This window comes from Oncorhynchus masou, chromosome 8 (genome assembly GCF_036934945.1).
Source record: "Oncorhynchus masou masou isolate Uvic2021 chromosome 8, UVic_Omas_1.1, whole genome shotgun sequence".
Taxonomy (NCBI): Eukaryota; Metazoa; Chordata; class Actinopteri; order Salmoniformes; family Salmonidae; genus Oncorhynchus; species Oncorhynchus masou.
The window spans coordinates 10575467-10603320 of record NC_088219.1 but is presented as its reverse complement, the minus strand read 5'-3'; the positions used below and the strand labels follow the sequence as shown (position 1 = coordinate 10603320).

Genomic DNA, 27854 nt, shown 5'->3' with positions numbered 1-27854 from the left:
GAAGAGAGAGGAGACAGTAACACCTCCCCACAGGAAGAGAGAGGAGACAGTAACACCTCCCCACAGGAAGAGAGAGGAGACAGCAACACCTCCCCACAGGAAGAGAGAGGAGACAGTAACACCTCCCCACAGGAAGAGAGAGGAGACAGTAACACCTCCCCACAGGAAGATCGTCCTGTGTTTGGATTGTATACTCACTCTATACTACAAGGCGGAGGATTCCATTGGTCGGGGTGTCCAAGCATCCAGTCAGACCAGACTTTAACGCTGGGCAGCAGCTCCCTCAGGTCCAATGGGAAGGCAGAAACTCTCACCATCCCCTCCTCCCACCCATCCCCATCTTCTCTCTCCTCCTCGGGGATGGACTCTGAGAGATGGAGTGAGGGAGAGGGAGAAAGGGAGAAAGGGAGAGAGAGAGAGAGAGAGAGAGAGAGAGAGAGAGAGAGAGAGAGAGAGAGAGAGAGAGAGAGAGAGAGAGAGAGAGAGAGAGAGAGAGAGAGAGAGAGAGAGAGAGAGAAAAAGAGAATCATTGTCTACCTTCCTAGGGAGTAGAGTTCATAGGTCAGGCAAACCTCTCCATCAAGGTTACTACAAGCTGTGTGGGTGGAGTTGGATTTTTGGTAACATGATATCCTCACCGGTCCCACTCCCACTCACAATAGCAAAGTAAAAAAACAAACATTTGTCATTACATTTTTTGAAAGCAAGGAAGAGTCGCCTTGCCTTCCCTTGCTAGTAGTAGCTAGCTACCAGCCTGGCTAGCTGGCTTTAGCCTGGTAAAAAACATAGCAAGCTAGCTAGCCTTTTTCGCTTCTCACTTCTCCAATGCGACATAATCAGATTCATCATTGAAAAGAAATATGCCCCCGGAAAATATTCTTCTACTTGTCGGTGTGACCTGTTAGGTTGTAATTATCAGAGTAAGAACTCAGCGGACACTACGGAAGCTTAAACCAAGTGAATTCATCCCAGAGGGGCGAACAGCTGAACCGACCAAGACATGGTTCACCAGTGGTGGCATCTTTATTGCTAGGCAGGAAATAAGCTGTTCTCTCTTAGAGTGACCTGACCTGGACCCCCTTCATCACTAATCCATGGCTCTGTCCCCTTATCAATGCCTGACACATGTGATCGATTCCCTACACTCAGTACATTCCAAGGTTCATTGCACCCACACCATATTCCTTCCTCCTACAGATAACCATTCACTTCTGGTGTAGGCCCTCTAAACCACCGCGCTCAATATTTCAATAGGATGCCTGATAATTAACCCTAAGTTTTAGGAGAATCCATCCAACCTAAAAACATGATCCCAGTTTGATACGCTGCTTGTGTATTCATTCCCATAGCACCTAAATAAAACACCATGTGTTGGTCATGGAGTAAAAGCACATGGGGCAGCAGGTAGCCTAGTGGTTAGAGTGTAGAGGCGGTAGGTAGCCTGGTTAGAGTGTAGAGGCGGTAGGTAGCCTAGTGGTTAGAGTGTAGAGGCGGTAGGTAGCCTGGTTAGAGTGTAGAGGCGATAGGTAGCCTAGTGGTTAGAGTGTAGAGGCGGCAGGTAGCCTAGTGGTTAGAGTGTAGAGGCGGCAGGTAGCCTAGTGGTTAGAGTGTAGAGGCGGTAGGTAGCCTGGTTAGAGTGTAGAGGCGATAGGTAGCCTAGTGGTTAGAGTGTAGAGGCGGTAGGTAGCCTAGTGGTTAGACTGTAGAGGTGGCAGGTAGCCTAGTGGTTAGAGTGTAGAGGCGGCAGGTAGACTAGTGGTTAGAGTGTAGAGGTGGCAGGTAGCCTAGTGGTTAGAGTGTAGAGGTGGCATGGTAGCCTAGTGGTTAGAGTGTAGAGGTGGCAGGGTAGCCAAGTGGTTAGAGTGTAGAGGTGGCAGGGTAGCCTAGTGGTTAGAGTGTAGAGACGGTAGGTAGCTTGGTGGTTAGAGTGTAGAGGCGGTAGGTAGCCTAGTGGTTAGAGTGTGGAGGCGGTAGGTAGCCTAGTGGTTAGAGTGTAGAGGCGGTAGGTAGCCTAGTGGTTAGACTGTAGAGGTGGCAGGTAGCGTAGTGGTTAGAGTGTAGAGGCGGTAGGTAGCCTAGTGGTTAGACTGTAGAGGTGGCAGGTAGCCTAGTGGTTAGAGTGTAGAGGTGGCAGGGTAGCCTAGTGGTTAGAGTGAAGAGGCGGCAGGTAGCCTAGTGGTTAGAGTGTAGAGGCGGCAGGTAGCCTAGTGGTTAGAGTGTAGAGGTGGCAGGTAGCCTAGTGGTTTAGAGTGTAGAGGCGGCAGGTAGCCTAGTGGTTAGAGTGTAGAGGCGGCAGGGTAGCCTAGTGGTTGGAGTGTTGGACTAGTAACCGGAAGATTGCAAGTTCAAATCCCCGAGCTGACAAGGTACAAATCTGTCGTTCTGCCCCTGAACAGGCAGTTAACCCACTGTTCATAGGCCGTCATTGAAAATAAGAATTTGTTCTTAACTGACTTGCCTAGTTAAATAAAGGTACAATTTTTTTTTTAAATGGCTAGTTAGCTGGCTACTGCAGGTTATACCATTTCACAATAGCCTGTTAGTGGGTTGGTGGGTTAGAGTGTTAGAGTGTTAGAATGGTAGTGGGTTAGAGTGTTAGAGTGTTAGTGGGTTAGAGTGTTAGTGTGTTAGTGTGTTAGTGTGTTAGAGGGTTAGAGGGTTAGAGGGTTAGAGGGTTAGTGGGTTAGAGTGCTCTTCCCTCATATGAACTGTCAGTCCGACAGTCATTTTACAACCATACAATATATACAAATATCCCATCTGTGAATGACATACCTGCAGGTGTGTCTCTCAGTAGTTCTGTGCAGCGCTGGACCAGCAGAGAGAACATGGCCAGACCCAGAGCTGTAGTCTGCTCCTGTAAAACAGACCTCACCTCACCATCTCCTCCTAAAGGAAGGGAGACGGAAGGGGGAGGAGGGACACGGAAGGAGGGAGGGGGGAGAGGGAGGGAGAGATAGAGAGGAAAGGAGAGGGAGAGAGGGGAAGTGGGAGGAGGGAGGGGGAGAGGGAGGGAGAGATAGAGAGGAAAGGAGAGAGAGAGGAAAGGAGAGGGAGGGAGAGAGAGAGAGGAAGGGGGAGGAGGGAGGGGGAGACGGAAAGGGGAGGAGGGAGGGGGGAGAGGGAGGGAGAGAGACAGAAGAAGGGAGAAGGAAGGGGGAGGAGAGGGAGGAAGGGAGAGAGAGAAAGGAGAGAGAGGGAGGGAGAGAAAGGAGAGAGAGGGAGGGAGAGACAGAAAGGAGAGGGGGGAGAGAGAAAGGAAGGGAGATGGGAGGAGAGGGAGGAAGGGGGAGGGAGGGAGATGGGAAGGAGAGAGGGAGGGAGAAGGAGGTAGAGGGAGAGAGAAAGAGATCATAGGCTTCAGTGTTTTTGCACAATACTTTTGTACAAGGTCGCTTTTCTCTGTGTGTGTGTGTGTGTGTGTGTGTGTGTGTGTGTGTGTGTGTGTGTGTGTGTGTGTGTGTGTGTGTGTGTGTGTGTGTGAGTGTGCGCATGTGTTACCTCTGCTCTGAGCGTTGTGTATAGTGAACATGTTGATGGTGATGATCTGTAACATGCGTGTGCTGCCCAGGGGGGAGGGGCTGTGTTGGATCAGCACTCTGAACTCCTGGAGAACACGACTGACCACCTCTGGGAACGACTCCATGCTGCCACACAGTGGACATGTTGCTCATTTAACACTCTTATCCAGAGATACTCGGTAAGACAACCACATATCACAGTGATTGGAAGTAAAATCCTTCTTCAAAAACAACAGCATAATCTGTTAAATGTGTGTGTTAGAGCATACACATAACCACACGGGCTTTAAAAAAAAGAAGAAGTCTACATATTTAATTCACGACCACACACACACACACCAAAATAACTCACCCCACTTTAGTGAAGAGTTTTCCATGAGCGTGGAGGAAGCTGAGTATGAACCTCTTATTGAGCTGAAGACAGACAAGAGCAACAGAGCACGGATGAGTCAGATAGTAGGTCTAGCATTGATTAGTCATGTCTGTCCTGTCGCCTTCTTTCGTTGTTCTATGCTATTTAACTGCTAGGTGAAGGGGACAGGTTATAACGCTTGTTATAACCGCTAAGTGAAGGGGACTGGTTATTACACTTGTTATAACAGCTAGGTGAAGGGGACTGATTATAACACTGTTTATAACAGCTAAGTGAATGGGACTGGTTATTACACTTGTTATAACAGCTAAGTGAATGGGAAAGATTATAACACTTGTTATAACAGCTAAGTGAAGGGGACTGATTATAACACTGGTTATAACAGCTAAGTGAATGGGACTGGTTATTACACTTGTTATAACAGCTAAGTGAATGGGAAAGATTATAACACTTGTTATAACAGCTAAGTGAATGGGACTGATTATAACACTTGTTATAACAGCTAAGTGAAGGTGACTGATTATAACACTGGTTATAACAGCTAAGTGAATGGGACTGGTTATTACACTTGTTATAACAGCTAAGTGAAGGGGACTGGTTATAACACTTGTTATAACAGCTAGGTAGGTGAAAGAGACTGAACAGAAAGGTGGGCACCAGAACCTGACTATAGGCCAACTTACATCAGAAAAACAACAAAGGTAATTGAAGAGATGAAAAGAAAAAGAGAGGAAGGTTAAACTATGGTAAACAGTCTTCCAGACACAAAGACAGACATTTCTCATGAACTACTGATATAGTCATAGGGAAGCCTGTTAACTAACAGGTTTGACACATGGATGTGTGTGTGTGTGTTGTGTGTGTGTGTGGTGTGTGTGTTTGTGTTAGTAAAGGGCATTTTAAATTTTTTCACTATTCAAATAATATATATATTTTTTACATATATATTTTTTACAGATATCCCGGATAGTCGAACTACATGTAAAAAAATAAATAAAAAAACAAACATTTGGAACTGTGTTTCAGCTTGGGAAATGGCTTGCTACACAGCCAGCGAAAACATGGTAGAGAGGTGCTGCTCTGCTTGCAGCTGTGCGGGGGTCGTTGTGTTTGAGACGGGAAGGAGAGAGAGTAGCCAATACAGACTTGTGGATGCCAGGGTTTTTTCTAGACAAAAAAAGGGCTTAGGTGGTGTGGCAGGGGGCGTGGGAATGGAAACGGCAACTGGATTGTTAAGATTATTGTACAGACATCCGGCCCGTATGATGCATTATGGGACTATATCAACAATGGACTAATGAAACAAATACCAAAAGATTGTTTTTGGATGGAGTTTTCCTTTAGGTTTACACAAAGCATTTTTCCACCCCGAAAATGTAAAAAAAAAAAAAATGAAAAACATATACTGCTTGGACTTAGGCTGCCCGGGTTTCTATGGCAGAAGAATCCCTGGATGCCATAAGTTATCTATCATCCCATCTTGTAGTGCCTGTCTTGACGGCATCAAATCGATGTGAAGAAGCTAGCTGAGACAGCTATGTTAGTCAGCTAGCTAGCTACTAGGCTAATTGAGTCTATTTTGCTGTGCTTCCCATCCTTGTCTACAACAATTCCATTCAGATTAAACAGCCAACCTGATGGTCGCTCGTCGCAACCTACTCCTTCTCGTTTAGCTAACTTAATTCCGTAATTTTAATTCAATTTTGCAATGATTAGAGATCTCCCACATTGCTTTCTACACATGTCGCCTCGGACTGTGGTGCCACTGATTGGCCAACAATTACAACAAACGCGTAGAACCTTTGTAAGACTACATTATGCATTTTTATTGGGGGCACGTCTTAAAAACAACATAAAAATTTGTATTGTTTTATTGAATTAAGAATTTAAAATGTCATGGTGTATCCGTGTGTTGCAATATCACAGATCATTTTAGACAAAGCTATTTCATTGTTAAAATAGGGCGTTTCTTTATTTTTTCTTGAAAAAAATTGAATATTCTCGCAAGTATTCTAATACTAATGTACTTGAATATTCATATAACAGTGCCCATCCCTAATGTCTGCATATGTGTCTGTGTGTGGGTGTGTGTTGGCATCTGTGTGTTTACATGTTTCTGCCTGCTTGTGTGTGTCTGAACATGTTTAACTAGAAGTCCACACAAGAAAAGTAAACTAACAAAAACTGGGTTAGGTTTTTTGGTTAAGGTTAGTGTAAGGGTTAGGTTTAGGGGTTAGGGAAAATTGTATTTAGAATGGGACTAAACTGTGTGTCGCCATCAAGGTTAGTTGTACAAGACTGTGTGTGTGAGCGGGTGTGTGTGTGTGTGTTTGTGTGTCTGCCTGCGTATGTGTGTGTGTGTGGATGTGTTTACGAGGGCGTATCTCCATGGAGACGGCGAGAGCGCCGCGGCCCACGACGCACTCTGTCTGTCCACTACGGAGGGTGAGTCACAGAGCCACCACTTCCTGAGAGAGAAAACATCTCTAGTGTGTGTATATGTGTGTTTATGTCTGTCTGTGTGCATGTGTGTGTGAGAGAGAGAATATGGGTGTGTTTCTCTGACTGTGCCCTGTGGACAAGGGAACCTGAGAACCAGAGGTATTTAACAGAGAGAGTGACGGAATATACAGTAGAGGTCGACCGATTATTGGAGGACCAAAAAAGCCAATACCGATTAATCTGACCAATTCAAAAAATAAATAATAATTGTAATAATGGCTATTACAACAATACTGAATGAACACTTATTTTAACTTAATATAATACATTAATAAATTCAATTTAGCCTCAAATAAATAATGAAGCATGTTCAATTTGGTTTAAATAACGCAAAAACAAAGTGTTGGAGAAGAAAGTAAAGGTGCAATATGTGCCATGTAAGAATCCCCCGAGCTGACAAGGTGAAAATCTGTCGTTCTGCCCCTGAACGAGGCAGTTAACCCACCATTCCTAGGTCGTCATTGAAATTAAGAATGTGTTCTTAACTGACTTGCCTAGTTAAATAAAGATTAAATAAAGGTGTAAAAAATAAAATAAAAAAATAATAATTCGGCCAAAAATACCGATTTCTGATTGTTATGAAAGCTTGAAATCGGCCCTAATTAATCGGCCATTCCAATTAATCGTTCGACCTCTAATATACACCTGAGAACCAGAGGTATTTAACAGAGGGAGTGACAGCATATACGGTGCATTCAGAAAGTATTCAGACCCCTTCCCTTTTTCCACATTTTGTTACGTTACAGCCTTATTCTAAAATTGATTAAATTATTTCCCCCCCTCATCAATCGACATACAGTAACCCATAATGACAAAGCAAAAACAGATTTTAGATTTTTTTTCCAAAGAGAGGAAGAGGGGAATATGAGCCAGAAAGACAGAAAGAAAGACCGACAGAGAGAGAGAGAGAGAGAGAGAGAGACATGGATAATGGTGAATAGTTCCTGTTGTGTGTCTGGAAACAAGGTCATGTGTGCCTCCATTTCTGTGTGTGTCTCTGTTGCTGTGTGTGTCTCTGTGTGTGTGTGTGTCTCTGTTGCTGTGTGTGTCTGTCTCTGTGTGTGTGTATCTCTGTGTGTGTGTGTGTGTGTGTGTGTGTGTGTGTGTGTGTGTGTGTGTGTGTGTGTGTGTGTGTGTGTGTGTGTACACTTCTTCTGGAGCATGAGTGAACATGTGCAGACCCACAGATGGACACAAAGAGACACAGAGGAGTATTAACAACGTCCAATATAGAAGAACTGGAACACACTCGGAAGAGAAGCAGAAGAGAAGTGGTAAAGAGTGAGTGTGCGTGGGTGCATACGTATATGTGTATTGTACTCACATCACTAGCGCTGAGGTTGCCGAGCTCTCCGTCCTGTTCAGAGTCTCTGCTGGACTCGCTGCCCCCGCGGTGTGATGAGAGAGCCCCTGCCTGGACGACAGGGCGAAGCCAGATCTCTACTCTGGCCCCCGGCTCCCCCCGTCCTCTTCCTCCACCCTGGACCCCCGGGCCCCTGGAACCCCCTTCTGACTCCTGCCTCCGCCCCATCTGGTCTGCCTGAATACACAAGCAGGGGACAGAACCAGGAGATGAAAGGCTTGGATGTGTTTGGTCTATGAATTCATTAGCTGCAATATCGGTTGAGCTATAGGTGTATTTGTGGCCAGTGTGTGTGTGTGTGTCTGACCTTGCGTTTGGCCTCTTCAAACAGACTCATGAGGCTCTCCTTGGCAGTGAGGATGGGATTGGATGCCGCCAGGCTACGCATGTAATAATACACTGCATCCAACTTCCTCTTCTAGAGAGAGAGAGAGAGAGAGAAAGAGAGAGAGAAAGAGAGAGAGAGAGAGAAAGAGAGAAAGAGAGAGAGTTAGAGAGAGAGAGATGCGAGTGATCTTTGATGTGTCTGTCAAAATATTACTAACTATATACATTATTCACATTATTTTCATGGAAATTATTTTTGGGAGGGGAGAAATCAGCAATACATACTTTACACAGCATTACATCAACACAACACAGCAGATATTTGTCTCGTCTCATCTTGTCCCCTACTGTAGAAAATAACACATCCTCTCACCGTGTAGACAGCCAGCAGGGCCAGCTGGTTGTAGGGTCGTCCGTTCTTAGGAGCAATCTGCTGGGCCTTCAGGTACCAACTAGACAGGCGGAGGAAGAGGAAGAAAGAAGAGGGAGAAGGTAGAGAGAGAAGAGAAGATGACTTTACACAAAAAGAGAGAACACTTATGTGTAGGGGTTGTAAAGCTGGCTTCGAGGCAAGCAACACTGAAGCATGCATGAGAGCACCAGCTGTTCCGGACAACTGTGTGATCACGCTCTCCGTAGCCGATGTGAGCAAGACCTTTAAACAGGTCAACATTCACAAGGCCGCGGGGCCAGATGGATTACCAGGGTGTGTACTCAGAGCATGCACGGACCAACTGGCAAGTATCTTCCATGACATGTTCAACCTCTCCCTGACTAAGTCTGTAATACCTACACGTTTCAAGCAGACCACTATAGTCACTGTGCTCAAGAAAGAGAAGGTAACCTGCCTAAATGACTACCGCCCTGTAGCACTCACGTCGGTATCCATGAAGTGTTCGCATACCGCCCAACAGATCCACAGATGACGCAATCTCAATCCACACTGCCCTTTTCCACCTGGACAAAAGAAACACCTATGTGAGAATGATGTCCATTGACTTCAGCTCAGCGTTCAACACCATAGTGCCCACATAGCTAATCACAAAGCTAAGGACCCTGTGAGTAAACACCTCCCTCTGCAACTGGATCCTGGACTTCCTGATGGGCCGCCCCCAAGTGGTAAGGGTAGGCAACAATACTTCTGCCACACTGATCCTCAACACCGTGGCCCAACAAGGGTGCGTGCTTAGTCCCCTCTTGTACTCCCTGTTCACCCATGACTGCGTGGCCAAGAACGACTCAAACTCAATCATGAAGTTTGCTGACGATACAACAGTGGTAGGCCTGATCACTGACAATGATGAGACAGCCTATAGGGAGGAGGTCAGAGACCTGTCAGTGCAGTGTGGTGCCGGGACAACAACCTCTCCCTCAATGTGAGCAAGACAAAGGAGATGATCGTGGACTACAGGAAAAGGAGGGCTGAACAGGCCTCCATTAACGACGACGGGGCTGTAGTGGAGCGGGTCGAGAGTTTCAAGTTCCTTAGTGTCCACATCACCAACGAACTATCATGGTCCAAACACACCAAGACAGTCGTGAAGAGGGCACGACAACACCTGTCCCCCTCAGGAGACTGGAAAGATTTGTCATGGCTCCCCAGATGCACCATCGAGAGCATCCTCACTGCTTCCATCCCCGCTTGGTATGGCAACTGCTCGGCCTCCGACCGTAAGGCACTACAGAGGGTAGTGCGTACGGCCCAATACATCACTGGGGCCAAGCTTCCTGCCATCCAGGACCTATATACTAGGCGGTAACAGAGGAAGAGAAAATTGTCAATGACTCCAGTCACCCAGGTCATAGACTGTTCTCTCTGCTGCAGCACGGCAAGCGGTACCGGAGTGCCAAGTCTAGGTTCAAAAGACAATTAATAAAACGGCCACCTGGGCTATTTACATTGACCCCCCCCCCCCCTTTGTTTTTACACTGCTGCTACTCACTGTTTATTATCTATGCATAATCACTTTAGCCATACCTAGATGTACAAATTACCTTGACTAACCTGTACCCCTGCACATTGATTCGGTACCGGTACCCCTGTATATAGCCTCATTATTGTTAAGTCATTTTGTGTAACTTTTTATTTTTTACTTTAGTTTATTTAGTAAATATTTTCTTAACTATTTATTGAACTGCATTGTTGTTTAAGGGCTTGTAAGTAAGCATTTCACGGTTGTATTCGGCGCATGTGATTTGATAGCTACCGGTAATTTACTGAAGTTACTGGAATCCTGGTAATTGCCATAGATTTTCTGTTAATCTATTGCAACTTTGGTAATTTCTACTTTAATAACTGCATTTTTAAAATTCATATATATATTTAAAAAAAAATATATATATATATCTGTGTCCATATTGTCCAACAGTTCTTAGTAGAGAGACCATATGCTCCAGGAGAAAATAGCCTAATGAATGAAAAAAGCATCCAATCAGCACTAGCATTATTTTCAATTACCTCTGCAACTTGTCCAATGATTTGACTATTTTCACAACTGCCACCAGTTTAACGGCAAAACATATTGACATAGTAAATTAAATATAGTGCAAAAAAATAAATAGGGGATATTTCATTTTTTAAATGTTTTTTTATTTTACCTTTATTTAACCAGGTAGGCCAGTTGAGAACAAGTTCTCATTTACAACTGCGACCTGGCCAAGATAAAGCAAAGCAGTGTGACAAAAACAGAGTTACACATGGGATAAACAAACGCACTCAATAACACAATAGAATAATGTATATACAGTGTGCGCAAATGTAGAAGATTAGGGAGATACGGCAATAAATAGACCAGAGAGGCGAAATAATTACAATTTAGCGTTAACACTGGAGTGATAGATGTGCAGATGATGATGGGCAAGTAGAGATACTGGGGTGCAAAAGAGCAAAAAGATGAATAACAATATGGGGATGAGGTAGTTGGGTGGGCTATTTACAGATGGGCTGTGTACAGGTACAGTGATCGGTAAACTGCTCTGACAGCTGATGCTGAAACCCTCATGTTAAACACCAACGGTATTCACTAAGTTTATGGTTTATACTTAGAATGTTTTACAGCGGCCATTAGAAGCAAACATTTACAAGTAGAATTTTTTTTTTTGTTGTTGATATTTTCATTTTTATAAGAGAATTCATACTTTCTCATATTTTAATTGCTAGAGACGAAACCCAGTTGTTTGTTCAATTGGTTTGATATTTATGGATATTATGGATATTTATTTTTTTCCTCGTTGGACCTGCGTTTACAATATATCCAATTTCGGTTTGCATTGTCAACGCTGGCCCGGTCAGTGAATTGGCTAGCAGAGATGTAAACACCCCCCCCCACACACACAGTTTTACGGGGCAGTTTTATGACCTTACAACCACGTCGTAAATACCACAGAGACTTTCCCTGACCATGCAATTGAGAGAGAGCTTCACTGTAAGACAAAGGGATTCTCCCGCTCAATTCTACTACATCCCAGAATGTGAGAATGGAACAATAGTCCTATTTTGGAGAATGTGAAAATGGTCGGTGGAGAAGCCAGCTACGACCCATCCGTTTTGTTTCATGTTCGTAATCTCATACAGCCACATTACCTTCTGTTTATACAGGTGCCTCAGCTATGAGGTTTGCATCTAATTCTTAGAGAAAATTAATGAGTAAAGATGAAACTATTTAAGAAATGATGTAATGTGATGTTCACTTTTAAAATGAGAAAATTGTCTTCCCTGTAAAGTTTAACTAAGTCAGTAGCCACGCCGAAGTGAATAGGCATTGGTTGGAAATGATGAACCATCCCCTTTTCTACATTTCTATAAGAGCCCACATGACCCAATTCACATTGAACTAAGCAAACACCAGCGTGAGCTGTGGTGGCGAATAGTTGGACATCCACTCTACATAACAAAAATTCACTCAAGTCCCGAATATTGCGAGGATTTGTCTTCACGTTTAAAAGGGCTAATTCTAATGTCAACCATACAGGCCAGGAAACATGGGAGCTTGAATTATAGCTTGAAATGGTATGAACGCTGAACTATTGATCACTCAAGAATAAATTAGTCCTAGATGACAGCCTATCAGACTGCAGCTGGAAAGGTAGCAAATCTAGTACGACAACACTGACCAACTTGGACCAATCTCCAGAGTGAGATGAACCTCTCCGACCACGCTAACTTCTCACATGATGACCCGGAAGTTTCCACAAAGGACGAGGGCGACATCGACTGGGAAAACCAGAGCATCACATCACCAGCTTCATGTAAATACAATGCATTGCTTTTTCCCGAATGAGCGATCGTTAGTGGGATATATTTATGTGAGAATAGTTTCCCAGGTCCTATAGAGACCCATGTTCCTTAGTCTTCCTTCCAAAACCTCCTTCTCTTCTCTCTGAATTTACCAAGTTATAACCCCAGTGTTTTGTCTTGTTTAGTCCACTAGGGACGGCATTTTACTGTATAATGTTATTATGCATTGTATATTCTGAAATTGTTTCATTAGTTAGTAAATAAATAATTGAGCCAATTGGTGTATGGATGATTTATAGTAAAGGGTGGGTTCGTGCAGACAACCAAAAATTCACAACGTTCAGATGAGACTGACAAAGGTAATAATAAATCATTAATAGAAGACTAATTGATCAGATATTAAAATATCTGAAGAGGTGAATATTTTCCATGGTGCCCCAACTTCCAAATTAATTACATTTACATGATCAGTTTAATCACGTAATAATAATTACAGAGAATTGATTTGATAAAATACGTTTTCACCTTCAATGATACTAAAGACACGACAGTGTGGTTGTTGGTTTAGTTTTCCTGAACTGTGTAGCAAGTATGCGTAGGTGCATATTGCATCAAGGTGTTTTCCAACTCTCCCATTATCTGGTTTTAATGTACATTCTAGAATGCCCTTCTAGCCAATCAGAAATTAGTATTCAACAATGCTGTGGTGTAAGCTACATTTACTAGTCGGGGAATAGTCTCCCTGAGGAAAATATATTTAGCAAAAGAGACCTGAGAACAAAAATCATACCGTTTTCTCCATTGTGGAGAAACGTGCAGGAACACACATGAATGGACATGTATGAATGGTCAGACAATTATGTGTTTTGTGGTAGCCAATAGCCACGGTTGATGTGCTACGTACCTGCGGGCCTTGCCGTAGTTAGCCGAGTCGCTGGCCTGCTCCCGGTAACGGGCGATGTCCCCCTGACAGATCAAACACCGCTGGGCACTGATCAGAGCATACCTCACCTGAACCAACACACATTAAACATGGTTAATTACACACACACACACACACACACACACACACACACACACACACACACACACACACACACACACACACACAGTAGTAACCGTTTTGCGTAGTGGTCGTGGTCTGATGGCCATGCCGTCCATGTAATCCTCCAGTTTAAACTGAAACACCATCTGAAGCTTCTGCAGCAGCGCATCAAAGAATACTGCCCCCTGGGAAACAAACGACAGCATGATAGAAAAAGTTTAGTTCCCTGAAGAAATGTAGTCTGCATACTGTCACCAATACTATTCGCATTACAGTGCTGTTCACGTAATCAGTGCTTGTGTGTGTGTCTGTACGTGGTGTTTGTCTGTCTGTACGTGGTGTGTGTGTCTGTCTGTACGTGGTGTGTGTGTCTGTCTGTACGTGGTGTGTGTGTCTGTCTGTACGTGGTGTGTGTGTCTGTCTGTACGTGGTGTGTGTCTGTCTGTACGTGGTGTGTGTGTGTGTCTGTACGTGGTGTGTGTGTGTGTCTGTACGTGGTGTGTGTGTGTCTGTACGTGGTGTGTGTGTGTGTCTGCACGTGGTGTGTGTGTGTGTCTGTACGTGGTGTGTGTGTGTCTGTACGTGGTGTGTGTGTGTCTGTACGTGGTGTGTGTCTGTCTGTACGTGGTGTGTGTGTCTGTACGTGGTGTGTGTCTGTCTGTACGTGGTGTGTGTCTGTCTGTACGTGGTGTGTGTGTGTGTCTGTACGTGGTGTGTGTCTGTCTGTACGTGGTGTGTGTGTGTGTCTGTACGTGGTGTGTGTCTGTCTGTACGTGGTGTGTGTCTGTCTGTACGTGGTGTGTGTGTGTCTGTACGTGGTGTGTGTCTGTCTGTACGTGGTGTGTGTGTGTGTCTGTACGTGGTGTGTGTCTGTCTGTACGTGGTGTGTGTGTGTGTCTGTACGTGGTGTGTGTGTGTCTGTACGTGGTGTGTGTGTGTCTGTACGTGGTGTGTGTGTGTGTCTGTACGTGGTGTGTGTGTGTGTCTGTACGTGGTGTGTGTGTGTCTCTGTACGTGGTGTGTGTGTGTCTCTGTACGTGGTGTGTGTGTCTGTACGTGGTGTGTGTGTGTCTGTACGTGGTGTGTGTGTGTCTGTACGTGGTGTGTGTGTGTCTGTACGTGGTGTGTGTGTGTCTGTACGTGGTGTGTGTGTGTCTGTACGTGGTGTGTGTGTGTCTGTACGTGGTGTGTGTGTCTGTACGTGTTTCAAGGTCAGTTTTATTAGTCGTATGTACGGGACACACATGATTCACACCGTCCCACGAAATGCTTACTTGCAGGTTCCTTTTGGATAATGCAACAACAATAATAAATAACGAAGGATAAGAATAGGAACAAAAAGTACATTTCTCAGTAGAATAGATTAAACATTTCAGCGTAAATACAATAAAGGAAGGCACAATTTATAGTCCAATATTTACATGTGTTTTAGGTAACAGCTGATTGATGCCTGTGTGTGTGTACCTCGTCCAGCAGTGTCAGTAGCATGGTGGTGATGCGCGGAGCTGAGTCTCCACTGGGATCTTTGAGGAGCTGTCTGAAGCGCTCTATAACCTGGTAGAACACGTTCTTCCATAGAGCCTGGTCCAGGTTCTGGCTGTCACTGAACTCTATGTCCGTTAGGATCACACGCTCGTATAGGGTCAACAGGTCAGCTCTGGGGGGGGGGGGGGAGACAAGATAAAGAAAGAAGCATAGTCTGTTTTTAGACAGCAGGTTGCAGCTTTCACGACTCCTCCACCCCCCGCCCCCCCATTAGCAGGTTAGTGAGCTGTTGCTTCCTCTCCTCTCCATCCCTATGTCTTACCTGAGCTGAGCCATGCGGTCTAGTCCATCAGCACTGAGTCTGTCTCGAGACAACAGGTTAGTGAGCTGTAACTCCTGACTGTCTGCAGCTCTCAGCAGTCTCCCCAGCTCTCCTCTGGCATGTTGCCCAGCCTCCTCAGGGGTTACACCTGCTCCGGATCCACCCCCTGCTACAGCCTCGGGTCCATCCGGGTACCCCTGGCCCCTGTATCCCCCGTAGAACTGACCCGGGTGGTACATGTCGTTAGAGGGGAGGATCTGGTAAGGGCCGGCGGGCATAGTGTGGTAAGGGTAGGGGTAGCGTGTGTTGGGGTTAGGGTTGGCGTTGTAAGGGTAAGGGTTGTCAGAGTTCTGGTACTTGTAGAAGGCTTGGGCCATGGCTGCAGCCTGCTGCTGGAGGTGGAAGTGCTCCCCCTGGCGGACCGGGGGACTCCCTGCAGCCTCGTCATCTGTATCCAAGAAGTGCAGCGCTCCGTAACCAACGCCTGTCTGCAGGTACATGGGCTGCTGCTGGAGCGATGCATGCTGGGAGAGCCCGAGGGCGGGTTTCTGGTCGGGGTTGTTCGGGTCCCAGAGACGCCTTGTTCCTCCGCCCCTTCCTCCTCCTCTCCCTAGCCCCGCATCTCTTCCTCCACGGATCCCACCAAACAGAAGCCTCGACCCGGGCTCTGCCGGCAAATTGGAGAGGTTGGTGTGGGCGGGGAGGATGAGGATGCCCCTCCCCCTGCTGCGAGGCCCAGTGCCCTGTCTGCGTCGCCCCTGGGGGTCCTCGCCAGGGCCTGAGGTAGCCTGGGAGGAGCCTGACTGTCTGTCACTGTGCGATATTCTCAGGAGACCTCCTGTCCCTCTGCTCTCCTCCCCCCTCTTCCTCCTCTCCCTCCTGTCCCTCTGCTCTCCTCCCCCCTCTTCCTCCTCTCCCTCCTGTCCCTCTGCTCTCCTCCCCCCTCTCCCTCCTCTCCCTCCTGTCCCTCTGCTCTCCTCCCCCCTCTTCCTCCTCTCCGGGCTCCAGTCCTTCTCTCCTCCGTCTCTCCCTCCTCTCCCTCCTGTCCCTCTGCTCTCCTCCCCCCTCTTCCTCCTCTCCGGGCTCCAGTCCTTCTCTCCTCCGTCTCTCCTCCTCCTCCTCCTCTCATCCATCCAGTCTCCCACCTTGCTCTCTTCCAGTGAGTCAGTAGAGGAGTCTCTAGTGCTTCTCCTCCTGTTCTGGAGCTGACCTCCTCCTCCTCCCTCCCCTCTCTCTCGCTCCTTGCGCCCCAACCGGTCTCGTCGGGCCCTGTCCTCCCCCAAACCCCCTCCCTGTCCCAGTCCAGGTCCGTCCAGACTGGTGCCACTGCTGGCAGAGCTGGTGCTGTAGGTGCGGTTCCTGGGTCTTCTGATGTCTGACTTGGAGTAACGCTTAGAGGATGATGATGGGTGGTGGTGGTTGTTGTTAGGACTAGTGTTGGCTCTGCTCCTCTCGTTCCCCTCCGCTGGCCTCTCTCTGTTTCTCTCCATCTCTCCATCCCTTTCTCTGTCTATGTCTCGGGGTCTGTTGTTCCCTCTCTGCTTGTCCCTGTCCCTCGGTTCCTCTCTTTCCATCTCCCTATCCCTCGGTTCCTCTCTTTCTCTGTCTATGTCTCGGGGTCTGTTGTTCCCTCTCTGCTTGTCCCTGTCCCTCGGTTCCTCTCTTTCCATCTCTTTATCCCTCTGTTTTTCTCTTCCTTCTGTTGGCAGTGTATCTGCAGGACGGTTTGCTTCCCCCTCCTTGTCCCCCTCTGACTCTCTCTTATTTCTCTCTTTCATCACTCGCTCACCCTTCCCCCCTCCTCCCTCTCTTCCTCTTCTCTTGGAGTCCTGATTGCCCCCCTTCTCCCCTCCTCCTCCTCTGTTCCTGCGGTTTCCCCTCTCTCTCTTCTTCTCACCTACATTTGCTCCTCCTCCCTCAACTCCTCTGCTCCTCCTGCCCTCAACGCTAGCCTTCTTCCTCCTGTCTACTTCCTGACCCTCTCCTTTCTCTCCTCCTCCTCTCTCATCCTCCTCCTCTCTCCTGGCTGGGACAGTCACACTGAGTTTCTCCATCTTCCCAGTCAGGTTCTCTGATACAGGGTCTGAGACTGCTGTTGCCGCTTTGCTCCCCTGCCTTCTCTCCTTCTCCTCACACGTGCCACCATTCCCCTTCTCTTCCCCTCCATTCTCTTTTTGTGGGGCTGGCTCTCTCTTGACTACAGCCTCCTCTCTAACAGAACCAGACCCAGGACAAGGGATATTCGGTTTCTTTGTCTCTCTTCCCACTTCCTTCCCCTGGGTGCTGGTGGTGCTCCTTCGGCCCCCCGGCTGATAGATCTCCCGGTCCGGTTTACGAGTCTTCCTGGTGGGCTTGGCAGAGCCAGGGGAACCCCCTGCTGGCTCCGGGAGGTCTGGGTCTCTCCCACTGTGGTCCTTCTCTCTCCCTCCATCTCTCTGGTCGTTCTCTCTCCCTCCATCTCTCTGGTCCTTCTCTCTCCCTCCATCTCTCTGGTCCTTCTCTCTCCCTCCATCTCTCTGGTCCTTCTCTCTCCCTCCATCTCTCTGGTCCTTCTCTCTCCCTCCATCTCTCTGGTCCTTCTCTCTCCCTCCATCTCTCTGGTCCTTCTCTCTCCCTCCATCTCTCTGGTCCTTCTCTCTCCCTCCATCTCTCTGGTCCTTCTCTCTCCCTCCATCTCTCTGGTCCTTATCTCTCCCTCCATCTCTCTGGTCCTTCTCTCTCCCTCCATCTCTCTGGTCGTTCTCTATCCCTCCATCTCTCTGGTCCTTTTCTCTCCCTCCATCTCTCTGGTCCTTCTCACTCCCTCCATCTCTCTGGTCGTTCTCTCTCCCGCCATCTCTCTGGTTCTTCTCTCTCCCGCCATCTCTCTGGTCTTTCTCTCTCCCACCATCTCTCTGGTCCTTCTCTCTCCCGCCATCTCTCTGGTCCTTCTCTCTCCCGCCATCTCTCTGGTCCTTCTCTCTCCCGCCATCTCTCCGGTCCTTCTCTCTCCCTCCATCTCTCTGGTCCTTCTCTCTCCCTCCATCCCTCTGTATGGAGCTCTGTGGTCTGTTGCCTGAGCACGATGGCCCGCCTGCACTGCTACTGTTGTTGTTGTCGACTCTATTGGTGTGGTGGTCACCTCTTTGAGTCCTCTGTTGTGCAGATGCTCGAGAGCCTTCGTGGTTAAAAGTAAAACCTCCCCCACCATGACTACCCCCTCCTCCATATGTATCTTCTCCTTCTGTCCCCATCTCCCCATCTGTACATCCAGGTTCAGTTGAAACCATTTCAGTGGCGGCCATCTTGTGTCCTTCTTCCTCCTTCTGTGGCGGTGGTGACATCACCAGCTCCTCCTCAGGGTCAGAGGTCATGGTTACAGGGTGACGAGGGGAGGTCAACACTTCGCCTTCCTTGCTGTCATGGTGACGGTTGCCATGGATGGCCTCGGACGTGTAGCATTGCAGATCGTTTTTTTTTGATGCGTCGTTGCCGTGGTTACTCTGCTGCTGGCATTCGCCATGCCCCTCCTCTCCTTGCTCCTCTGTGACAGGGAGAGAGGGAAGGGGGAGATAAAAAAGGGAGAGAAATAGTTGGGGAAAGAGATAGAGGAATGAGGAGAAAGGGAGAGATATATTAGCAGTGATGACAAGATGTGTGTTATGAACTTGAAAGTGTTCCAAGAAGCTGTAGAGAGGACGTTCAGACAACAGACAGACTGCTTGTCCTGTCCTGTCCTACACACAGTAACACTGCAGAGTTAACACACAGACACAGGTCCACCTGCACAGAGCACATCACACCCTATCTCACCTTCTTATGTGTGATTCATCTCCCAGTCGGCTAATGAACTAAACTGACTCATCAGGCTCTTAAACTAACCCTCAGCAAGAGACAGTTTAAGAATGTGTGAGAGAGAGAGAGACAGAGAAACAGAGAAAGAGAAACAGAGAGAGAGAGAAACAGAGAAACAGAGAGAGAGAGAGAGAAACAGAGAGAGAAAGAAAACAACAAGTGTGCGGTTAAAATAGGCAGAAAACACACATTTCTTACCACAGGGCTGTGGGGTGAGACAGGGATGCAGCTTAAGCCCCACCCTCTTCAACATATATATCAACAAATTGGTGAGGGCACTAGAACAATCTGCAGCACCCGGCCTCACCCTATTAGAATCTCTAGTCAAAAAGTCTACAGATGATCTGGTGTTTCTGTCACCAACCAAGGAGGTCCTACAGCAGCACCTAGATCTTTTTCACAGATTCTGCCAGACCTGGGCAGTAAATCTCAGTAAGACAAAAAATAATGGTGTTCCAAAAAAGATCCAGTTGCCAGGACCACAAGTACAAATTCCATCTAGAAACCGTTGTCCTAAGCACACAAAAAACTATACATACCTCGGCCTAAACAACAGCGCCATAGGTAACTTCAACAAAGCTGTGAACGAGCTGAGAGAAAAGGCAAGAAGGGCCTTCTTATGCCATCAAAAAGAGCATCAAATTCGACATACCAATTAGGGATGGACGATATACAGTGGGGAGAACAAGTATTTGATACACTGCCAATTTTGCAGCTTTTCCTACTTACAAAGAATTTAGAGGTCTGTAATTTGTATCATGGGTACACTTCAACTGTGAGAGACGGAATCTAAAAAGCTGTTGCCTATTGTCCTGTAGCCCATCCCAGCCTTGTGCAGGTCTACAATTTTATCCCTGATGTCCTGACACAGCTCTCTGATCTTGGCCATTGTGGAGAGGTTGGAGTCTGTTTGATTGAGTATGTGGACAGGTGTCTTTTATACAGGTTACGAGTTCAAACAGGTGCAGTTCATACAGGTAATGAGTGGAGAACAGGAGGGCTTCTTAAAGAAAAACTAACAGGTCTGTGAGAGCCGGAATTCTTACTGGTTGGTAGGTGATCAAATACTTATGTCATGCAATAAAATGCAAATTAATTACTTAAAAATCATACAATGTGATATTCTGGATTTTTGTTTTAGATTCCGTCTCTCACAGTTGAAGTGTAGCTATGATAAAAATTACAGACCTCTACATGCTTTGTAAGAAGGAAAACCTGCAAAATCGTCAGGTTGATTATTACTGGTAATGGGGACATACGTAAATGCCAACAAAATAACTTTTTGGTGTGTGTGTGTGTGTGTGTGTGTGTGTGTGTGTGTGTGTGTGTGTGTGTGTGTGTGTGTGTGTGTGTAACCTTTATTTAACTAGGCAAGTCAATAAGAACAAATTCTTATTTACAATGACGACATACCACCGGCCAAACGCGGACAACGCTGGGCAAAATGTGCGCTGCTCTATGGGACGGCCGGATGTGATACAGCCTGGATTTGAACCAGGGACTGTAGTGACACCTCTTGCACTGAGATGTAGTGCCTTAGACCACTGCGTCCATGTGTGTGTGTTAACTATTTAATTGTACTAGAATGCTTAAAAGGCCGCTATAATTTTAAATATCGGTTATTGGTATCGGCCAAAAATGGCATATCGGTACATCCCTAATACCAATTAAAAATACTTGAATCAGTTATAGAACTTATTGCGGTTAATGGTTGTGAGGTCTGGGGTCCGCTCACCAACCAAGAATTCACACAATGGGACAAAAACCAAATTGAGACCGCATGCAGAATTCAGAAAAAATATCCTCGGTGCACAACGTAAAACACCAAATACTGATCACCAAACAATGATCAGAATTAGGGAGATACCTGCTAATTATCAAAATCCAGAAAAGATCCAGAAAACCCTTCCACAACAAAGCCATCACCTACAGAGAGATGAACCTGGAGAAGAGTCCCCTAAGCAAGCTGCTCCTGAAGCTCCGTTCACAAACACAAACAGACCCCACAGAGCCCCAGGACAGCAACACAATTAGACCCAACCAAGTCATGAGAAAACAAAAAGATAATTACTTGACACATTGGAAAGAATTAACAAAAAAACAGACCAAACTAGAATGCTATTTGTCCCTATACAGAGAACACAGGGGCAGAATACCTGACCACTGTGACTGACCCAAACTTAAGAAAGGCTTTGACTATGTACAGACTCCGTGAGCATAGCCTTGCTATTGAGAAAGGCCACCGTAGGCAGACATGGCTCTCAAGAGAAGACAGGCAATGTGCACACTGACCACAAAATGAGGTGGAAACTGAGCTGCACTTCCTAACCTCCTGCCCAATATATGACCATATTAGAGACAAATATTTCCCTCAGTTTACACAGAACCACAAAGAATTTGAAAACAAACCCAATTTTGATAAACTCCCATATCTATTGGGTGAAATACCACATTGTGACATCACAGCAGCAAGATTTGTGACCTGTTGCCACAAGAAAAGGTCAACCAGTGAAGAACAAACACCATTGTAAATACAACCCAGATTTATGTTGTTTTTCCCCCCCTTTTGTACTTTAACTATTTGCACATCGTTACAACACTGTGTATATATATATATATACACTTAATATGACATTTGACATGTCATTATTCTTTTGGAACTTCTGTGAGTGTAATGTTTACTGTGAATTTTTATTGTTTATTTCACTTTTGTTTATTATCTTTTTCACTTTCTTTGGCAATGTTAACATATGTTTTCCATGTTAATAAAGCCCTTGAATTGAGAGAGAGAGAGAAAAGAAGAGAAGAGAAGGAGAAAGAGAGAGAAGAGAAGAGAAAGAGAGAGCCTGCATGAAAATGTAGCACACCTATGCCCCATTTTTCAACAACAAAAAACGGACATGGCACACACTCACAGCTGCCCCAGGGCCTGGATATAAGTTTTAGCTATGGTGTGCAAAGCTGTCATCAAGGCAAAGGGTGGCTACTTTCAAGAATCTAAAATCGATTTAGATTTTTTGGTTACTCCATGATTCCATATGTGTAATTTCATAGTTTTGATGTCTTCGCTATTATTCTAAAATGTAGAAAATTGTACAAATAAAGAGGGGAAAAATGGAATGTGTGGGTGTGTTCAAACTTTTGACTGGTACTGTGTGTGAAATGAGTTTAGAATGGACCATTATCAGGCACCTGCAGCGGGTCTGGGGAAAAAATACAAGTAATCTATGCACTTAAATAGTGAATGGAGGACTCTTTTCTCGTTGTTAATTTTCATATCAGCCAGCTAGGCTATACTCCTGTTTCAAGCAAAACAATGTTCTTAATATTGGGAAAGTTGAGAAATAAATATAGTATTCCTTGCCTACAGAAAGCTATTGGGTACATTTGCATTGATGTCAGAGTGATTAGAGGGACAATAGAGTGCTGAGTACCAGGTAGTTAGCAAGTTTGGTAGGCTACTAATGACCATCAGCAGCATCAGAGCTTGGAGAAGCCTAATTACCGTGACTAAGCGGTCATGTGGAATTTAACTACAGTCATTACTCGTGACTACCAGCGTGGCGGTAATACAGTCAGAGTAACAAGCCCTAGGCGCAGCTCCAATGTATCAAATGTACAAATGTAACAACATCACCTCTAATTTTCATTTTAAAAACTGACGGCGGAATAGATGCACAGGAAGAGTGGACGGAGAGAAGCAGGTGAGTGATGGCTGGAAGGGGATGTGGCTGGCTGATCACAGCTGCCACACTTGAGATGTGCATGAAAGTGAAGTGGACGTTACAGCACATACAAGAAACTAGTTGCTGTTGCTTCATTTTTTTTTTGTACATTTATAAACCTAACTGACTTTATAAACATTTTATAATAGGTGTGAGCTTTTTAGATCGGTAGGGACCAAATGTTTTTTTATATAATATGAAACGGTACTATGGAGCCGTGGCCGTGCATGACTCCAAAACCATCGTTAAGTTTACCGACGACACGACGTGGGTAGGTCTGATCACCGACGACGATGAGACAGCCTACAGGGAGGTCAGAGACCTGGCAGTGTGTTGCCAAGACAACAACCTCTCCCTCAACGTCAGCAAGACAAAGCAGCTGATCGTGGACTACAGGAAACGGAGGGCCAAAGCAAGCCCCTATCCACATTGAAATGGCTGTAGCGGAGCAGGTCAAGAGCTTCGAGTTTCTTGGTGTCCACATCGCTAAGGAATTATCATCCACACACACCAACACGGTTGTGAAGAGGATGCAACAACGTCTATTCCCCCTCAGGAGGCTGAAAAGGTTTGGCATGGGCCATCAGATCCTCAAAAAGTTCTACAGCTGCACTAGTGAGATCATCTTGACTGGCTGCAAAGACTCCAGCCACCCAAGGTATATACTGTTTTCTCTGCTACCGCACAGCAAGCAGTATCAACGCACCAAGGCTGGAACCAACAGGACCCTAAACAGCTTATACCCTAAGCCATAAGACTGCTAAATAGGTATTTAAATAGTTAGTCCAGGTAGCTATTGGTTATCTGCATTGACCATTTACACGCTAACTATTTTGACTCATCACATACGCTGCTGTTATTGTCTATTTTCTATCCTGTTGCCTTGTCACTTTATTCCTGCCTATATGTACCTATCTACCTCAATTCCCTCCTACCCCTGCACATGGACTCTGTACTGGTACCCCGTGTATAAGTTATCGTTACTCATTCTGTATTTATTCCATGTGTTATTATTTTTCTAATACTTCTCTTTTTTTTCTCTCTCTGCATTGTTGGGAAGGGCAGTAAGTAAACATTTTGCTTAGTCTACACCTTTTGTTTCTGAAGCACGTGACGAATAATTGATTGACATGGTATTCTAAAATGTTGGAATCCTCTTCTGTTCAAGATGGCGCAGGAGGGGATGCTGGCGTCTTATTGGCTCTTAACCAACCGTGCTATTTGGTTTGTTTTTTCACATTGTTTGGAACTTGTTTTGTATATAATGTTGCTGCTACCGTCTCTTATGACCAAAAATAGTTTCTGGACATGAGAAGAGCGATTACTCACCTCGAACTGGACAAAGAATTTCTGTTTAATGAGTCGGACAGGAAGGATATACTCCAAACACCCGTACAGGCCCTCATCCCCGTCATTCGCCAAGTCTAGGTCCAAGAGGCTTCTAAACAGCTTCTACCCTCAAGACACAAGACTCCCGAACGTCAAATCAAATGGCTCCCCAGACTATTTGGATTGCCCCCCGCCCCTCTATGCTGCTGCTACTACTCTGTTATTATCTATGCAGTCACTTTAATAACTCTACCTACATATTACCTCAGTACTGGTGCCCCGCTATTGTTATTTACTGCTGCTCTTTAATTATTTGTTATTCTTATCTCTTACTTTTTTGTTGTATTTTCTTAAAAGTGCATTGTTGGTTAAGGGCTTGTAAGTAAGCATTTCACTTGCCACAAGAAAAAGGCAACCAGTGAAGCACAAACACCATTTTAAATACAACCCATGTTGATTTATTTTCCATTATGTTCTTCAACTGTTTACACTGTGTTTCAACATCGTAACTTTACATAATAATATAACATTCCAAATGTCTCTATTATTTTGAAACTTTTGTTTTGTTAGTGTAATTTTTATTTTTCATTTAAAATGTTGTTTATGATCTATTTCACTTGCGTTGGCAATGTAAACATGTTTCCCATACCTATGTAAGCATGGGGGGTGGGGGGGGGGGGGCGTTTGAAAACAAACGACCACATGATGAGCCTAGCTACCGTTAGCTAGCAAGTTAGCGTTAGCTTCTTAGTTTCGTAGCACTTTATACTTTGGCTAGCTCATTTTGAGTTCTCTTTCTTAATGTATTGAGCACTTTCTGCGATCGTTCTCACCTCTGTGAACATCGCCGTGGTTGACGAAACTCGACGCTTCAACTCGAAGCTCCGCAGCAGAAATCCGTACTCTGTCTAGTTCACTGATGTCTAACTCGTCCGCCATCTTCGTCTATATCCAACAACACAAACACACGGCGACTCGGAGGGACAAAACACAACGCGCCCTCAGAGAAACGCGTTTAGATAAACAACTTGTTTGTCATTCTGGGCACAGTAGCCAAGCTTGAACATTAGGCTCTACTTCGCCGAAAGGCCGACAGATGGCGATAATGATATGGTATTGATGGCTCCAAAAGCATTGTATGCAGTCGTCTATTGTGACAAAGACAGTACAGTATGAAGATACGCTAAAACTGCTTCTCCAATCCCCGATCACCCTTGTAGGCCATGTCATACCACGGTTGTCTAATTGTAGTGATGAAGAGAGTTTAGAGCACATTTATTGAACTGCTAGCTACAGAACTAAAGAAATATGGGACCTGACGAGAAGTATTGATTAAATACTTTTTTCTTTACATAGTTGAATGTGCTGACAACAAAATCACACAAAAATGATCAATGGAAATCAAATTTATCAACCCATGGAGGTCTGGATTTGGAGTCACACTCAAAATTAAAGTGGAAAACCACACTACAGGCTGATCCAACCTTGATGTAATGTCCTTAAAACAAGTCAAAATTAGGCTCAGTAGTGTGTGTGGCCTCCACGTGCCTGTATGACCTCCCTACCACGCCTGGGCATGCTCCTGATGAGGTGGCGTATGGTCTCCCGAGGGATCTCCTCCCAGACCTGGACTAAAGCATCCGCCAACTCCTGGACAGTCTGTGGTGCAAAGTGGCATTGGTGGATGGAGGGAGACATGATGTCCCAGATGTGCTCATTTGGATTCAGGTCTGGGGAACGGGCGGGCCAGTCCATAGCATCAATGCCTTCCTCTTGCAGGAACTGCTGACACACTCCAGCCACATGAGGTCTAGACTGATTACCAGGACGTGTCCTCAGAGCATGCGAGGGCCCATTTGGCATGGGTCCTCAGATCCTCAAAAGGTTCTACGGCTGCACCATTGATAGCATTCTGATGGGTTGCATCACTGCCTGGTATGGCAACTGCTCAGCCTCCGACCGCAAGGCACGACAGAGGGTAGTGTGTACAGCCCAGTACATCACTGTGGCCAAGCTTCCTGCCATCCAGGACCTCTATACCAGGCAGTATCCGAGGAAGGCGCTAAAAATTGTCAGACTCCAGCCACCATAGTCGTGGAATGTTCTATCTGCTACCGCACGACAAGCGGTACCGGAGCTCCAAGTCTAGGTCCAAGAGGCTTCTAAACAGCTTCTACCCCAAAGCCATAAGACTCCTGAGCATCTAATCAATTGGCTACCCAGACTATTTGCATTCCCCCCCACCCACCCACCCCTCTTTTACGCTGCTGCTACTCTCTGTTATTATCAATGCATAGTCACTTTAATAACTCTACCTACATGTACATATTACCTCAATTACCTCGACTCACCGGTGCCCCCGCACAATGTCTCTGTACCGGTACCCCTTGTATATAGCCTCCACATTGTCTCTGTTCCAGTACCCCCTGTATATAGCCTCCACATTGTCTCTGTACAGTAACACCCAGTATATAGCCTCCACATAGTCTCTGTACCGGTACCCCCTGTATATAGCCTCCACATTGTCTCTGTACCGTAACACTCTGTATATAGCCTCCACATTGTCTCTGTACAGTAACACCCTGTATATAGCCTCCACATTGTCTCTGTACCGGTACCCCCTATATATAGCCTCCACATTGTCTCTGTACCGTAACACTCTGTATATAGCCTCCACATTGTCTCTGTACAGTAACACCCTGTATATAGCCTCCACATTGTCTCTGTACCGGTACCCCCTGTATATAGCCTCCACATTGACTCTGTACAGGTACCCCCTGTATATAGCCTCCACATTGACTCTGTACAGGTACCCCCTGTATATAGCCTCCACATTGTCTCTGTACAGTAACACCCTGTATATAGCCTCCACATTGTCTCTGTTCCGGTACCACCTGTATATAGCCTCTCTTATTGTTATTTTACTGCTGCTCCTTAGTTGTTTGTTACTTGTATTTCTTAATTTTGTTGTTCTTTTTTGGGGTTTAGGGCTAGTAAGTAAGCATTTCACTGTTGTATTCGGGACGTGACAAATACAATTTGAAGTGTCTTTACTGGCATTTTCAACCTCTACCTGACCGAGGCTGTAATACCTACAAGCAGACCACCATAGTCCCTGTGCACAAGAAAGCGAAGGTAACCTGCCTAAATGACTTTCATGCTAGGCTATACTCTTTCTACCACACTACCCAGAACGGGGTCAGTAGCCTAGGGTCAGTAGCCTAGGGTCAGAGTATGTCAACAAAGTGAAACAACACCAACCTGTAGCTAACAAAACAAATGGCTAAAAGGGATCTGACTCTTTTAAATGTTTTTTTTTTAGAAATATTTGGATTAAATAATGAATCTATTGGAAAACATTATACACCTTTACTTTAGTTCTACCTTTTGGAGGATAGTTGATTTGGCTATCTGTGCCTTTTGATTTTGGTAGATGACAAATAGCTAGTCAGATGAATCAAGGACTACCAGTTCGTGGATGGATTTCAGCACAGTAGTCAGGAAGGTCCAACCGAGATTTGAAGATCGCTGGATTCAGAGTGCTAACCTTTACACAATAGAACCCCATGCTGAAGGATTTGTTGGCGTATGACACCTCTTGCTTACGTGAAATGGTTGGGTGGTGAGTGAAGTGATTTTGACTTTATCAGATATGTAAAAGCTGGCTTGTAAGTCATTTCAAATACATTACATTTCATATGTGCCTCTAGTCAACAATGATAAGTATTTTTCTCTCTTTCTCATCTCTCTTTTCTTATCTTTCTTCCTTGATTTCTCCACCCTCCCATCTC

General features: G+C 45.7%; 1 protein-coding gene across 1 annotated transcript in view; it reads right to left on the bottom strand.

Annotated features, from left to right (window-relative positions):
• LOC135544058 (telomerase-binding protein EST1A-like) overlaps window positions 1-25039 on the bottom strand; it is a 34018-nt gene extending 8979 nt beyond the window's left edge. The window contains exons 1-12 of the mRNA XM_064971425.1: window positions 24897-25039; window positions 15176-18698; window positions 14833-15025; window positions 13443-13553; window positions 13228-13334; window positions 8460-8538; window positions 8067-8177; window positions 7721-7936; window positions 3874-3935; window positions 3502-3647; window positions 2776-2889; window positions 199-367 (exon numbers count right to left, since the gene is read on the bottom strand). Of these exons, the coding sequence (XP_064827497.1) occupies window positions 199-367; window positions 2776-2889; window positions 3502-3647; window positions 3874-3935; window positions 7721-7936; window positions 8067-8177; window positions 8460-8538; window positions 13228-13334; window positions 13443-13553; window positions 14833-15025; window positions 15176-18698; window positions 24897-25002 (4937 nt within the window). The 5' untranslated portion in view covers window positions 25003-25039. The remainder of the gene's footprint in view (window positions 1-198; window positions 368-2775; window positions 2890-3501; window positions 3648-3873; window positions 3936-7720; window positions 7937-8066; window positions 8178-8459; window positions 8539-13227; window positions 13335-13442; window positions 13554-14832; window positions 15026-15175; window positions 18699-24896) is intronic.
• Window positions 25040-27854: the final 2815 nt, after the last annotated feature.